The sequence below is a fragment of the Mustela nivalis genome, assembly GCF_964662115.1.
Source record: "Mustela nivalis genome assembly, chromosome: 13".
In the NCBI taxonomy this organism is placed as follows: domain Eukaryota; kingdom Metazoa; phylum Chordata; class Mammalia; order Carnivora; family Mustelidae; genus Mustela; species Mustela nivalis.
This window is the reverse complement of record NC_139032.1, coordinates 28,565,361-28,579,960: the sequence shown is the minus strand read 5'-3', so window position 1 is coordinate 28,579,960 and position 14,600 is coordinate 28,565,361. Positions and strand designations below refer to the sequence as shown.

Genomic DNA, 14,600 nt, shown 5'->3' with positions numbered 1-14,600 from the left:
CAGAAAGACAAGTTAAGTAAAATGCTGGCATATCCCCCTGAAAATCTCGCAGTCCCTTGCAGGAGAAATACACATAAACATTTAAAATACGGTATGGTAAGTGCTAGAATCAACACACTTGTAACAGACGATGAAAACACACAGTAAAGAAACAAATCTAACAGGGGTAGGTGGGTAAGCCAAAGAGAGTGAGGATGATGTGTGAACTGGGCTTCGAGAGGGGAGTGTGAGTTCTCCAGGTGGCAAGGTTTGGCATATCAGGCAGAGGTGAAACATAAACAATGGATTGGGGGTAAGAACATGGAATCATCTAGTAAAGGCAGGAGCTTCTCTGTGGGCTGAGCATCAGGGGCAGAGGGGAAGTCATGGAGGAGAAACGGTTGGATACAAGAAGGAGACTGGACATAGATTCATCCTACATATCCTACACCATTCTACGAACCTGGCCTCATTTTATGGGAGGTAGGGAGCCATCAGAGATGTTTTCTAAAGTTTTATTGAGATATAACTCACGTACCATACAACTGACTCTCTAAAAGTGTACAGTGGTTTTTAGTGTATTCACAGAGTTGTGTAACTACCACCACAATCTCATTTTAGTACATTTTCATCATCTCCAAAGAAACCCTGTGCCCATTCGTAGCCACTCCCATTCCCTGTCACCACTACCCTGTCTGCCCTAGGCAACCAGGAAGTTATTTTGTGTCTCTACAGATGTGCCTATTCTGGACATTTGCTATAAATCCAGTCATATGATATACGGTCTTTTGAGACTGGCCTCTTTCACTTAGCAAAACATTTCCAAGTTCACCCGTGTTGTGCCGTGTACTTGGACCATATTCGTTTTTATGGCCATTGTACGAAGAGACCACATTTTGTTTCTCCAGTCATCAGCTGATAGACAATGGGTTGTTTCTACTTTTTGGCTATTGTATTCCAGGTTTTACTCCTCACCCTCTTGAAGACTTCGTCAACAGTAGGTTTCCTGAAGCTCAAGCAAGTAGATCAACAACTCCCAACCGGAAACACGTACATCAAGGGTCAACTAGCTCTTGAGACACCCATGACCCTTGCCTTACATCATAACATTCTTCCTGCTCTATCTGGACTCTCACACATTTATTGGACCACAGTCTTCAGCGCCGCAAATGCCAAAGGAGGCTATGTCTTGGCCTCAAAGAAACCCACTGAGGGGGGCAGATATGCACACAGCTGGAATACCAAAGCCGCCACACCACCATCCTGCTTCTTGGACTTCCATCATTCCCACAGCTACCCTAGAACATGTTCGGCCCTCTCCCAGCATCGCGGAAACCCTAAGGAATAAGGGGCAAGGACAACATGGCTGCCGGAGAAGCAGAAAGGTCCTCCAAGTCCAAGTTAGCGTCCAAAAGTTACGACGTCACTGCTTGGAAACTGAGAGAAACAAATACACTCTAGAGCCACTCCACGTTGAGAATCATTGCCCTGGGGGTAGCAGTCAAGGTGACTGGCCAAGCCCAAGATGAGGAGGAGAGTGAGTGGGGCAGGCTTGGAGAACCCTCGGTGCTCCGAGGGGGTCTTCTCTATGTCCTTCACCTCCCCCACGACCTCCAAAGGGGACAGCATTTAAAAGATGGGCAATGGGCCTTGGAGGCTAAGTCCTGCAGGGGCTTTGCAGAATTTTAGGACTCAGATAAAAAAATTTCCTCCCCCAAAAGCTCTGAGAATCAGAATCCCCCACTCCTGTATCAGACAGAATGGACCCAGCTTCCCCAATCTGCAAGGTGGTAAGGATAATCCGGGGCGGATTAAATGAGGTAACACCAAACAGGGGCCCCACAGCGACTGACCCAAAGAGTCAAGTGAAGGGCAGCTTCCCTCTCTTCTCCAAGAAAAGCGTCTCTCGCCCTTCACCTACATCCTCTTTCTCCAGACAGCTGAGGAAGATCCACAACCAAACTGGGAGGACCCTAGGAGAAGTGAACGTTCTATCCCGTTTCCGAAACAATCAATTCTGCTTGCATTTCTCCGTCTGAATATCGGGCCAAAAAAGCCACAGTCACCAAGGGGAAGTCTGGGTCCGGGAGCCCCTGCCTCACGACTAACTTCGTCCACACAGCAGCACTCGGGTCACACTGTGGCCACACTGGGAACCGTGTTGGTTCCGGACTGGAGCGGACACTGGCATCTGAGGACGGCACATGCAAATCCTGACCGCTACGCCTCCAGAGCCCTGTGGTCCCTAGTCTGCAGTAGAGTAACTCTGACTGCATTAGAAATGAGTCCCACCCAGGGAAAGAAAAGCAGTGTCGCTCAACACCAGAAGGTCGGGTAATATTCGACAAATTAGGAGAAAAAAAAAGCAAATACCTGGTTGTTGTAGAAGTATTCCCCTTTGGTTTTAAACAACATTTTGCAATGACATGAGGCAGAACGGAAGCTCTAAGAGGCTCAAGGATGATTGGGAATGGTTGCTACTGACCTGCCCCAGCCACTGGCCTAAGCTCTCGTTTCCAAGCTGAACCTGACCATCATCCCAGAATTCTGAGCGCAGTGTGCCTAGTCGTCGGCGTCATATGACTGGCATGGAGGAAAGCCAGGCAGAAGGCTTGGGCTGAGCCTAGGCTGCCAAAATGGCAGACCTTGGCCTGAGAGGGACCTGGGTGGGCTCTGGATGCAGAGAGGAAGCCTGTGACCCGTGCTTGGGATGGCCCAAGCCACACAGAAGAAACCAGGCCATGAGGAAGAGGCAACGGGCCAAGAGAGGAGATCAGAACGTCTGAAGGATCAGTTAAGCCACCATCGCACAGAATTTCCCTGTTATAGCATCTTGAATACTGGTTAGGGGAGTGGGCAACCAAGGCAGGAAGAATAATGAGATTTCATACCATGGCTTCCAAGAGGAAGGGTGAACAGTTTCCAGGGATCTGGATTACCCCAGAGTGTCATAAAGTAGTCTGTGGTCCCTGGGGAGGGATCCAGGGATAGCCAGCCCGTCAGCAGAGCGACAGATGTCTGTACGGCTGGCCGGCAGGCAGCGCTGCCACCCATTTGCCAGACCACAGTGACCACGGGTCTTTCCTGGAGGTGAGCCAAGATTGCAGCCACCGATCAATTCACGTGCAAAGCACAGAGAACGCCAAGTCAGAGGCTCAGAGAACGAATATTTGATAAAAATAACAGATCTTTGAGCTCAGATGCCACGTGCAGTTTCTTGCATTTCCATTTTCCCTAATTTTATAAGACTGCCCAGCAACCAAATACCCCGCTTACGGGAGTGAAAATGCCCACCACTGAATTAACGCGAAGGGGGCACTTCTCAAGGGCCCTGGCAAGAGGTGAGAGCCTGGGGGTCGGGGGAGGGGGACATCCACACAGGGTTTTGTTTCTCAAGAGAAAGCGCCCGAACGGAAAAGACCCTATTTTATGCGATTTTGTTCTGTTGTGAGAGGTAAGGCAGCTGCCAAGTGCACTTTGGTTCTCCGCTCTTGCCTGACAGCAGATATCCGAGGAGCAAGGGTTCCAAAAACGCAACCCAGTACAGTTCCTGAAATTACCTCTCTGAATAAAACCAAAAGTTCAAAAAGTCAAAAGAGCTGGCGCGAGCTCAGAGAAGTGGGAACAAATGTAGCCGGCGGGGAAGGGGGGAAAAAAAGCGCTGAAGAAATCTGAGTGTGCTTTTGTGTCTCAGAAGGACCTGGAGCGGAGTGGAGTGAAGAGCCTGGGAGGGGGCATGGCTGCGGGAGGGGCACTGGGAGCCCCCCCAGAATCAGAGACACTTTACTTAACCAGCGTCACCTGTGTCCCTACAACTGCATCCTGCTTCATGCAACTTTGCCCCTTTGAAGGTAGCCTGAGAGCACCACTCCTCCAATCACTGCACTTTCTTTTCTTTTCTTTTTTTTTTAAAGATTTTATTTATTTATTTGACAGACAGAGATCACAAGTAGGCAGAGCAGCAGGCAGAGAGAGAGAAAGAGGAGGAAGCAGTCTCCCCACTGAGCAGAGAGCCCGATGTGGGGCTCGATCCCAGGACCCTGAGCCAAAGGCAGAGGCTTTAACCCACTGAGCCACCCAGGTGCCCCAATCACTGCACTTTCTTCTTGTAAAGCTCCTATGATTCTAGACCTGATGACGTCCGTGGGGCAAGGATTCATCCGCATGCACCGTGCTGATACACGATGGAGAAATTCATCTCGGCTCGCTGACGAAAGAGAGAGGGAGCCAACTTCACCATGATCCTCCGTAAAGTGACCTAAGATCGTACAAATGTTTGAATATCACTCAGCGGTTGTTTGCAATGAGCAAACTGAATTCCAGCAATGATTAACCTGGCCAAAGTCAAAAAGTAAGCTAATAAGGGGACTTGTTATTCCAAAGGTATAGACTTTCAGTTTTGCGAGATGAAAAGGTTCCGGAGATCTCCTGTACAACAGCGTGCAAACCACTAACATCACTATGCACCACAAAGTGGTTCAGAGGGTCAAGTTCATGTGCGTGTGTTTTTTTTTTTTTTTTTTTTTTTACCACAATAAAAAAAATTTACATTCCTAGATTTAAAAAAAATAATGACAGAATGCATCATTCATTCCATACCCTGGACTTGGCTACAACCACAGTATAATAATTAAACTTTATTTCTGATCACAAAAAGAGAGAGCAAGCAAGCACGCAAGCTAGCTAAGAGAAGGGCTACTCTGATTTCAAGATCTGCTCTAAGGGGCACCTGGGTGGCTCAGTTGTTAAGCGTCTGCCTTCAGCTCAGGTCATGAGCCCGGGGTCCTGGGATCAAGCCTCGCGTCGGGCTCCCTGCTCAGTGGGAAGCCTGCTTCTCCCTCTCCCACTCTCCCTGCTTGTGTTGTCTTTCTCGCTCTGTCGCTCTCTGTCAAATAAATGAATGAAATCTTAAAAAAAAAAAAATCTGGTCTAAGTTCCAAACAGAGCAAATAAGGAGAAAAATGTAAGACTGGAAAACCCAAACCGATTTGATTTCCCCGTCCCAGCCCACCGTGCCATTCCTTACATGGCAATGAGAGCATTTTTAATGTCCAGATCTTTCCATGGTGGCTTTCAGATAGGTGATTCAGAGCTACAGGGATGACCATCCCAAAGCAGGTGGGGATGGGGTGATGTCCACTCCTGCCTCGAGTTAAGACCCTCGCCACCTCTTCTGTCCAGGCCTTCGTTAAGATTTACACACATCACATCATGGCTCAGTCGCCTGGCAGAGCTGCCACAATGAGGTGTTTTGTTCCAGTTCTGACCTGCTTTCAGAACTTTAGACTAGCGTGTGAGTGGGCTCCCAGTCTAGGAAGTACAGTTCTCTATTCGACTGGCACTTGTGTCTTAGTTTGCTAGGGCTGCCTTAACAAAGTATCGAGTGATTTAAAACCATGGACACTGATTGCCCCACAGAAGTGTTGGTGGTCTTGGTTCCTCAGGAGAGCTCTGAGGGAGCAGCTGTGCCATGCCCCCCTTCTTGTAGCTTATAGACACATGATTCCAATCCCCCATCTTCACACGACCTCCTCCTTACGATGACACCAGCCATAGTGGGTTCAGGGCCCACCTTTCTCCAAAATGAGCTCATCTTAATGAAATCCATCTGCACAGATCCTGTTTCCAAATAAGGTCACATTTTGAGGTACTGGGAGTTAGGATTTCAACATATCTTATTGGGAAAGCCACAAGTCAACTCTAACAGCTTCTCAGAAGATGACTGCCAGCAGCAGCAGCATCTGGGAATTTGTTTAAAGTCCCAATTCTCGGGTCCCACTCAGACTCACTAAATCAGAAACTCTGGAGGTAGAGCCAAATAATGCACACTTTCCTAAGCCTTCCAGGAGCTTCTGAGGCAGGCTGAAGTTTGAGAACCACTGTGTTAAACCATACTCTACATTTAAAAAATCACTTTCGAGGTGCCTGGGTGGCACAGTCATTAAGCATCCGCCTTCGGCTCAGGTCATGATCTCAGGGTCCTGAGATCGAGCCCGGAATTGGGCTCCCCGCTAGGCAGAAAGTCTGCTTCACTCCCCCTGCTGTGTTCTCTCTCTCTGTCAAATAAATAAAACAAAATCTTAAAACAAACGAACAAAAAACTTAGAAAAAGTCACTTTCCAGGCTAAGTATGCATCTTGCCCTTCTGGGCTGCCTCCAGCTGTATTTATAACACACTGCTTCTTCCATAGCAGTGATCAACTACTACTTATTGCTATAGTGAAACAGACTGGAGTCTCAAGTCTCTACAGGTGTGGCCTTCAGATAGGGTTTATTTTTCCTGTTTATGAATTCTATGAACTACCAATGTTGAAAGTCTAGATTACAGACTTTTCTTGGAAAAAAATTACAAGACTTGGCAACACCATATCCAAAATTCCACATGGCAGCAATCAACTGATGGGTCTGACGCGGGGTATGGGGATTCCGGGTGAGCCACAGTCCTCATCACCCCTGATGCCTCCCCAACCCTGAGGCTTCCCGCAGACCACACTTGCTCCCTTACTTCTCCTCTCTGACCCCTGAGGCAGGTGAGCTTGAACCATGTCTGGATTGAGGAGAGCTAGGGAGAAAAATACATCACTATCTATAGCCTAAAATATGTAGTTATTTCAAACAGCAAGTTTAAGAACGAAATTCTAGAAGCTGGTGGCTCTGATTAGCACTGACTTCAAGTTTTGAGAGTTTAGCTTCCCTTTCTACGGGGTAAAAGAGTTACGAAATGAGTCAAGTACTGACCTCAAAGTTTTGTAGTGACTTGCCCATGGGACAATATCAGGTGAGTGACAGCACAGTCAGAGGAGAGTTCCAGATTGGCATGGCTTCATGAGGGAACAGTGGGACGTGGAGGATATGAAATCATGATCATATATCATGTATGCCCCTGTGTTGAGCTGCACCAGCAGATCAGTTCGGAAATAAACAATTCTTTCCCAGTAGAACAAGCTTGGGGAGCGGGGAGCTTCATTCTTTGAAGCTACTTTCAAGGTTTACAAAATTCTTTTTTTGTATTATTATTATTTATTTATTTGACAGAGAGAAAGAGATCACAAGTAGGCAGAGAGGCAGGCAGAGAGAGGGGGAAGCAGTCTCCCTGCTGAGCAGAGAGCCTGATGTGGGGGTCGATTCCAGGACCCTGAGACCATAATCTGAGCCAAAAGCAGGGGCTTAACCCACTGAGCCACCCAGGTGCCCCTTCCTCAGTATTCTCTAGAAAGCAAAGAAGAGATGGAATGTGTCCCTGGTGGCTAATCTTTCCTTAAAGCTCACAGAACTTGGAACAATAATTTCTTCCAAGATGAAGATGACTGTCTCCCAGGTAGACCTAATATTTTGAATTGTCTATTAAAAATTAAAACACGTCTTCATTGCAAAGTAAGTATATATAAATGGGATGTCTAAAATGAGGGTCTACTTTCCCTCTGACTGTGTAAGACAGGAGTCTGCAGAGAAACAGATCCAGTAGGAGGTATGTGTACATACATGGAGAGAGCAGGAGCTCATACTAAGAAACTGGGTCCCATCACAATGGAAGCTAACAAGTCTCCAGACCTTCAGGGTGAGTGGGCTGAACCTGGCTAGAGACCCAGGAGAGCCGATGGTTCAGTGCAGTCCTAAGGCAGGAAGAAGCCAATGTCCTAGACCCCCAAGGCCATCAGGTAAGAGGAAATCCCTCTTATTAGGGATAAGTTTCCATTTTGTTCTACTGGGGCCCTCAACTAATTGGATGAGGCCCACCCACCCACCCTGCGGAGGTTGATCTGTTTTATTCAGTCCACTGATTCAAACATTAATTGCATTCAGAAACACCCTCACAGACACAACCCAGAGTAATGCTGAATCGAATGTCTGACACCTCCACTGACACATATAAAGGTCACCATCACAACTCCCACATGGCTGGTGGGTGACAAGACAGGGACAATCAGCTCACGGGAGTGCCGGAAGCTGTGAAGGGCAGATACTCAGGCAGGAGAGAGACACAGCTGACCCCATGCAGAAGGGATATCTTCTCAGGCCTCTCCTGTTCCTTCCATGCCAGGGTCATTCTCTGCGGGCTCACTCAACCTCTAGTCTAGGTCACCTCAGAGTGCATGAAGAAGGCTGCGTGCCACTCTGCCATCTTCTGAAATGGCTACCATCCTAGTGCTGACACTGTCATGGACAGACACTGGCTAGTGCTGTGGCGGCAAATGGACCTCCCAGCCTTGGAGGGACTGCTATCCTGTGTGGCCACTTCAGGAAGCTGCTCAGCAGTTTCTCATAAAATTACACATGCAGTTATGCATGCATGGGTATCCACCCCCCAAAAAATGAGAACTTGGGGCGCCTGGGTGGCTGAGCTGGTTCAGCCTCTGACTCTTGATTTTGGCTCAGATGGTTGATCTCACGGTCGTGGGATCAAGCCCCGAGTCAGGCTCTGCGCTCAGCGGGGACTCTGTTCCAGATTCTCTCTCCCTCTCCCTCCTGCTCTTATACTCTCTCTGTCAAATAAGTAAATAAAATCTTTAAAAAAAAAGAAAGAAAGAAAGAAAGAAAGAAATGAAAACTCAAGATTGTACAAAAGCCTGTAAGTGAATGTTTACAGCAGCTTTATTCATGGTCACCAAATACTAGAAAACAACCCAAAGGTCCTTGAGGGGGTAAGTGGACAGACGACACCAAACACGCATCTATCACGTAGCAGAATCCCGCATAGCAATAACAAGGCACAAAACAAGCATGTATGAATCTCAAAAGTAATACGCTGAGTGGAAGAAGCCAGTTTCAAAAGGCTGAATAGCACATCACTCTATTTATAGGACACTTCTGAGAAGACAGAACAGCTTAGCGGTTGCAAGGAGATGGGGGAGTGGAAGGTGTGTGTGACTATAAAGGAATGAGACAAAGGAACCGGGGTGGGGGGGTACTATTCTGAATCTTGATTTAAACGTGTGTTGACGTCCTAAGATTTGCACACTCCTCCTCGCACATCAGATTAACTATATGATCTTTTTAAAAATTGGGAAAATCCAGGGGTTAAAAAAAGTAATTGTATGTCACCCAATTGATGCACAGGATAAAGGGACCCAAGGGGAAATGTCTTGGGTATGGGGTCAGGCATCAGCAGCTGAGACCAGATGTGCCCGGGGAAAGGGGAGCCAGAAGGGCAGGAAGGCACAGGCATCCCTGTACGGCTCGGGGTACAAAGAGGATAAGCGACATTCCTGAGTCACTGGGCACAACCTAATAATTCTCTGAAAAGGCAAAACAGCTGTGATCTGTAACATTTCTTCCCCAAGAATTTTGTATTCATGGCCGCTGACAACAGCCTTAAGAGAGGAAATGCAGGCTTACAGACGGTAAAGGATTGGCCTGGATTTTGATCTCGGTTCTGTCTGGTTCAAGAGTTGCCACAGAAAGCAAAGATTACACCATGAACGTCTCTTTCTGCAGCTGTACCCAGGCAAGCCCCTTAATCCCCTGTGCTCTTAAAGCCCGGCTCTTCCTTTAAAGCAGAGGTTCTCCATGGGAGAAGGGGGGTGTTTTGCCCCCAGAGGACACGTGGCCTTGTTTGGAGACAGCTTTAGTTGTCACAGCCCGTGGGAGGGTGCTACCAGCATCTAGTGGGTAGAAGCCAGAGATGCTGCTAAACATCGTACAAGGCCTGGGATGGCCCCTGAACAAAGACATACCCAGCCCCCAGTGTCTCTGCGGCAGAGGTGGAGAACCTGCTGGCTTAAAAGCGAGGAAGAAAACATGTCCACAAATCCCACCCTGTGCTAGGGATTGTCCAATTCTCAACTTACTTATTTCCTCAAGACCCTGTGGGGGTTGCTACTATTAACCCCAATTTATAACTGAGCAAGCTGCTGCTTGCTTACCCACACCCCAGTGACAGACAGGAAGCCGCAGGAACCCCCAGGTCCCTGTGAGGGCAAAGCCCGGGGTGCTGCAGTGTGGGGTCCCCAGGGCGAGGCTGGGGCCTCCACAAACCCCCTTCACTTCCTTGCATCCCATCTGGCCTCCAAAATCACCTCCTAACTGTAAGAGATCTGCAAACGTGGGGAGCTGTTTGGCTGGCAGAGGCGCAGGTCTGAATTCTGGGGCCCCAGGAAACAAACTTCAGAGCCATCCAGGACTGGCGCGTCACCCTGGCTTCCTGGGCTCCTTTCAGGATTCCTGCCCTCAAGGCCCGGATGCCTCCCCTCCCTCCCAACGGCTCAGAGGCATTCGCAGCCAGCAGCCAGGTGCTCCTGGGGGGCATCCTCTCCTCCCTCTCTCTTCAAGATGGGGAGGGCACTGAGGCAGGGGCCTGGGGGCAGAGAGACCCATTACTGAGAAAGGTACGACGGTCCGTCACCCACAACCACAACCGACAGGCAGGGCCTGCCCGAGAAAATACGTGGAAAGCTTTGAAAACAAGTCCTATGATCACCTCTGAGGGATGCTGGTTCAGTTTTACCCCCTCCTGTCAATCGTGCTGACAGTCCCAACAGCTGGGAGCGGAGGTGGGGGGTGAACTGGAGGGAGGAGGAAGAGAAGTAGAAACCCCGAAGGAAGGCAGAGGAACAGTGCCAGTAGAAAAGGAACATGAGCTTAAAGTTGACCAGACAGCTCAGGAGTCAGATGACGTCATGACAAAGGAAGAGGATCCCCAGGATGTGGGGACCCTCTTGCAAGTCGGGTAGGACTGCGTTCATGGAAACCACTCTTTAGCATCATTCGAGGTAACCACAGACAGGTCTCGGTGCAGGCGGTATAGGGTTGTTCTCGAATTTGACAAAGCAGAGTACATTCCTGACGAGGCTCGGGGCAGGCCCCCGAGGTGTCCCACTGCAGGGCAGCCATGGGCGGACCTCAACCACCCTGACCCCCACCCTGGGCCTCCCAGGCCCCCCACAGCCAGGCAGACCCTACTCACAGCTCTAAGATCAGGATGACGTCTGTCTTGTTCTCGTAAACCTCATGTAGGGTGATGATGTTGGGGTGCTGGATCTCCTTCAGGATGCTGACCTCCCGCTCGATGTCCTCGCGGCTCACGCCCCGCCGGCTGGACTTCGTCCTCCTTTTCTTGATAAACTTGGCGGCATATTGTACACCGGTGCTTTTCTCCCGGCATTTCTTCACGACTGCGAACTGCCCACTGTAGACAGAGGATGAGCGGTTACAAGTCATTCACACATTTCTTTATTGCTCCCTACAAAGCCCAGATTTGAGCACGAATGGGGCAGGGCACGAGCAAGGGGGGCCGTTAACGGTGAGTAAGAAAGTCCATGGGGTGGGAAATGAACAGATTAAGCTGGGTTACTTCTCATGACATTTCCTTTTCATTAAACCTGCTTAAAAACAGGTTGCAATGTTCTTGAACATTTAAGAACAATGTTGGAAGTGATACAAAGTCTCTTGTCTTGAAGAATACTCTAGGGAATGGAGACCGATGCCTCCACTTCTGTGATTTCTTCCTCTCTCCCCTTGCAGACTCTGGGATAGCAGCAAGGAGCTTCCCGACCTCCCGACCTCCTTCTGACAAGCCTTTCTCCCATTTGTCCAGGGAAGACAAGGGATCAAGATGGGCGAACTTAAAGAAAAATACACAGAGCCCTGCTTTCAACGACCTATTTCTAGCCTATGTACTTATCAATTGAAACGTTCAGAATTAAAAAAAAAAAAAAAAAAAAAAAAAGCTGTATATTCTGTTCACACCTCAGGGATTAGATCAGCTACATACACCAGACATCTGTTGGTGGAGGCTTCTCCAGCATTACCTGCCTCTCTCCTTTCTAGGGATCCTACAGCCCTGAGGAAACTGACTCCACCCCCACCTAGAGATATGCATTGGGTGACCTAGGCTAAGCCAGTCAGTATACTGTGTCTTCCTGGCTCCAGGTACAGACACATGACCAAAGTAAGACCTTTTGGAGAATGCAGAGACCAAGACCTTTTCTGAGACTCTTCTTTCTTCTGGATGTGAACACTGAACTCCATGACCCCAGTTGCTACTTCCAGCCATCCCAGGATGAAGGGGGAGGTCCACTCTTGGTTTAAGGCCAACCATTCCAGAGGCAGAGCCAAATAGAAGAAGAGAAACCAGGTTTGTGGTAACACTGTGAAATGGCTGGATCAACCCTAGCCTGAAAGCCATCTGCCTTTGGGTTTTTCAGCAACAGAAGCCAATAAAGGCCCTTTACTGCTAAAGCCAGTTGGATATGGGCTTTCAGTTTCTTGCAGAGGAAAGCAACCTATATATTCTCAGCCATGGTATATAACCAGAGCCTCCTACCTATGTATATGAAAGAATATAATAGAACTTACCACAAAATAATAAAATAAATACATAAGCAGGGAGGGCCTTGAAAGGTAAGTAAGCTACCCTGAAAGTAAGGGAAACAATACAAAAGGACCCTTCCTGTATCAATGCTGGCACCTCACTTCTTCCCCAGAGCCACCCATCACAGGATCCGTATATTTCTTGGCAGGTGCTAGAGAACAGCTATATAGAGAATTATCACAGTTATTTTTAACTAGCTTTATTCTCCCATGAAGACAAAAGGGGGAGAGAAAATCAGATGAACAGTAACTGTTCAATGTTAAAGAAGGGATACTTTAATACATTACTCATTTACTTTAGCAGCAGAGGTCAGTGAAGAAAAACCCAGAGTACAGGATTATTTCTTTAGCACTGCCAGATTTTTGCATGACAGGCTATTAAGACTCTCTTTCTCCCTGCAGCAAAATAGCAGAGAGGCTGAAGATAAATCACACCAGAACACTAGCACCAACTGCCTGTGAACTCAGGACCTTAAAGAGCCAGGGGATCTGTTAGGACTTTGTTACATTTTACATTCTTTTTCTGAAGAGCAAAGAACTGGGCTTATTTCTCTCTTGGAGGGTGGAGGTGGGCGGCAGAGATGGGGCTTGTGGGGGAAGAAAACAGCCTGACTACGAAAACAGCCTGACTACGGAACAAAGTGAGCTACTACTTGGAAGCATCTGGTGAAGCGGTGCTTATATTCCCACTTGTCAGAAAGAGAGCATCAGGTCCCAGCTGAGAGCTCCCAAGGTGTCCAAGGACGCGGGGTGGGGCAGGGCACTGATCCGAGTCACATATGACCCAAGCTTCCAGGGGCTGAGTCATGCACGTCTGTCACGCAAGCGCCGTGACTTTTCTCAGGGACTGTAAAGATTCAAGGCAGATTCAGTGGTTTGAATTATGTTGCTTTAAACACTAAAAACGAAAAACCAGAAAGAGATGTGAGGAACGTAAATGGAAGCCTAAGTCCAAAGACTATCCCAAGTTTTTTTTCCTGCTAAAACGTTCCATGTGGACTTTTCCCCTTTTAATTATGGGAGTGAAAGCATCAAGGCCCCCCTACCCTAGCGCTGGGCTGGGGCGAGGGGGCACTGTATACCCTGTGCGCCAAGGCCAGGAGTGTGTGCACAGGCCCAACCTGACGGCAATGCCCACATCTGCAGCAAAACATCTGGACCGCACTCCTTCCCTGGTCAGCTGACCTGACTCACACTTCCGGGTCCCCCTGAGGGGAAAGCAGGCAGGGAGAAGGGGCTGTAGCTAGGCTGGGAGCCCCCCAACCACCCCAGGCCAAGAGAAGATGTGCACGGCTGCAGCTAATGTCCAACTAACCTTGGCTGCAGACGGTCGAGAAAGTGTAGACTAATTTCGAGGACCACTTTTCTAGACCCATCTCAATGCTACCTCTTTAAAGACACCTTTCTGAGTTATCTCTGCCTACCCAACGTCTGCCCCGACCAGTGCCGTCTCCTGCACCTGAGCCCACAGGGCCCCTTGCAGATTTTTCTGCCTGTTTCTTGCCCATTCCTACTCCTACCACGACTGCAGCTCCACAGAGGACAGAAGCCTGGCAGGCGAATCTCTCATCCCTGAGACACGGGATGCAGGGCTCCTCTGGGAGCTCATGCGTGATGCGCTTGACTCCTGAATCCTTAAAACCAGAGGTGTTACCTGAAGACACTTCCCTGTAGTTCAGTAGCTCTGCGTGGGGTGCGCACTCAGGCTGCCTGTCTGAGCTGGTGTCCCGCCTCTTACCAGGTGTGTAACTGAGGGTTTACATCCCCCTTGACCACTCTCTGCCTCAGTTTCCTTATCTGCCAAGTGGGCAGAGTAATAGTGTTTGCCTGGGAGGGTTCGTGGGGTGGAAAGGAAGGATTAAACAAACTAATAATATATGGAAAGTGATTAGAATGGCGCCTAGCAGTATGACATCTTCAATGACTATTCACCTGGAGCCACTGCCAGGAGCTTAGGGTCTATGGTTCGAAGCTCGAAGTGCCTTCAAAGTATCAGCCTCTCAGAACTGCCAAGGGAAAAAAGAGCCCAAAGAAGAAAAAACCTCAACAGGGTTGTCACGTGTTTAAAGTGTAAAACTCAAGCCGATCCTGGCCTTAGGCTTCGGCCTTCAAACATGACATCCCCGCCCTCATGCCCTGCTAAGGGAGAGCGGCTGCCCCCAGCAGATGAGGAAACTGAGGCACAACTGAGCCCAGGGCAGGCAGAGGCTCACGCAAGGCTATGGGGCCTTGGTGTGCACTCGGTAACTCGTGCAGGGATTTTCCCAGCCGTCTCCACGGGCAGGCAGCGAACCGAAGGCAGACTCCTCGGA

At 48.9% G+C, this 14,600-nt stretch overlaps 1 protein-coding gene across 1 annotated transcript in view; it reads right to left on the bottom strand.

Moving 5' to 3' along the window:
• Nucleotides 1–14,600, bottom strand: part of DAPK1 (death associated protein kinase 1) — a 171,684-nt gene that overhangs the window by 67,612 nt on the left and 89,472 nt on the right. The window contains exon 3 of the mRNA XM_082697211.1: nucleotides 10,883–11,104. Within this exon, the coding sequence (XP_082553337.1) occupies nucleotides 10,883–11,104 (222 nt within the window). The remainder of the gene's footprint in view (nucleotides 1–10,882; nucleotides 11,105–14,600) is intronic.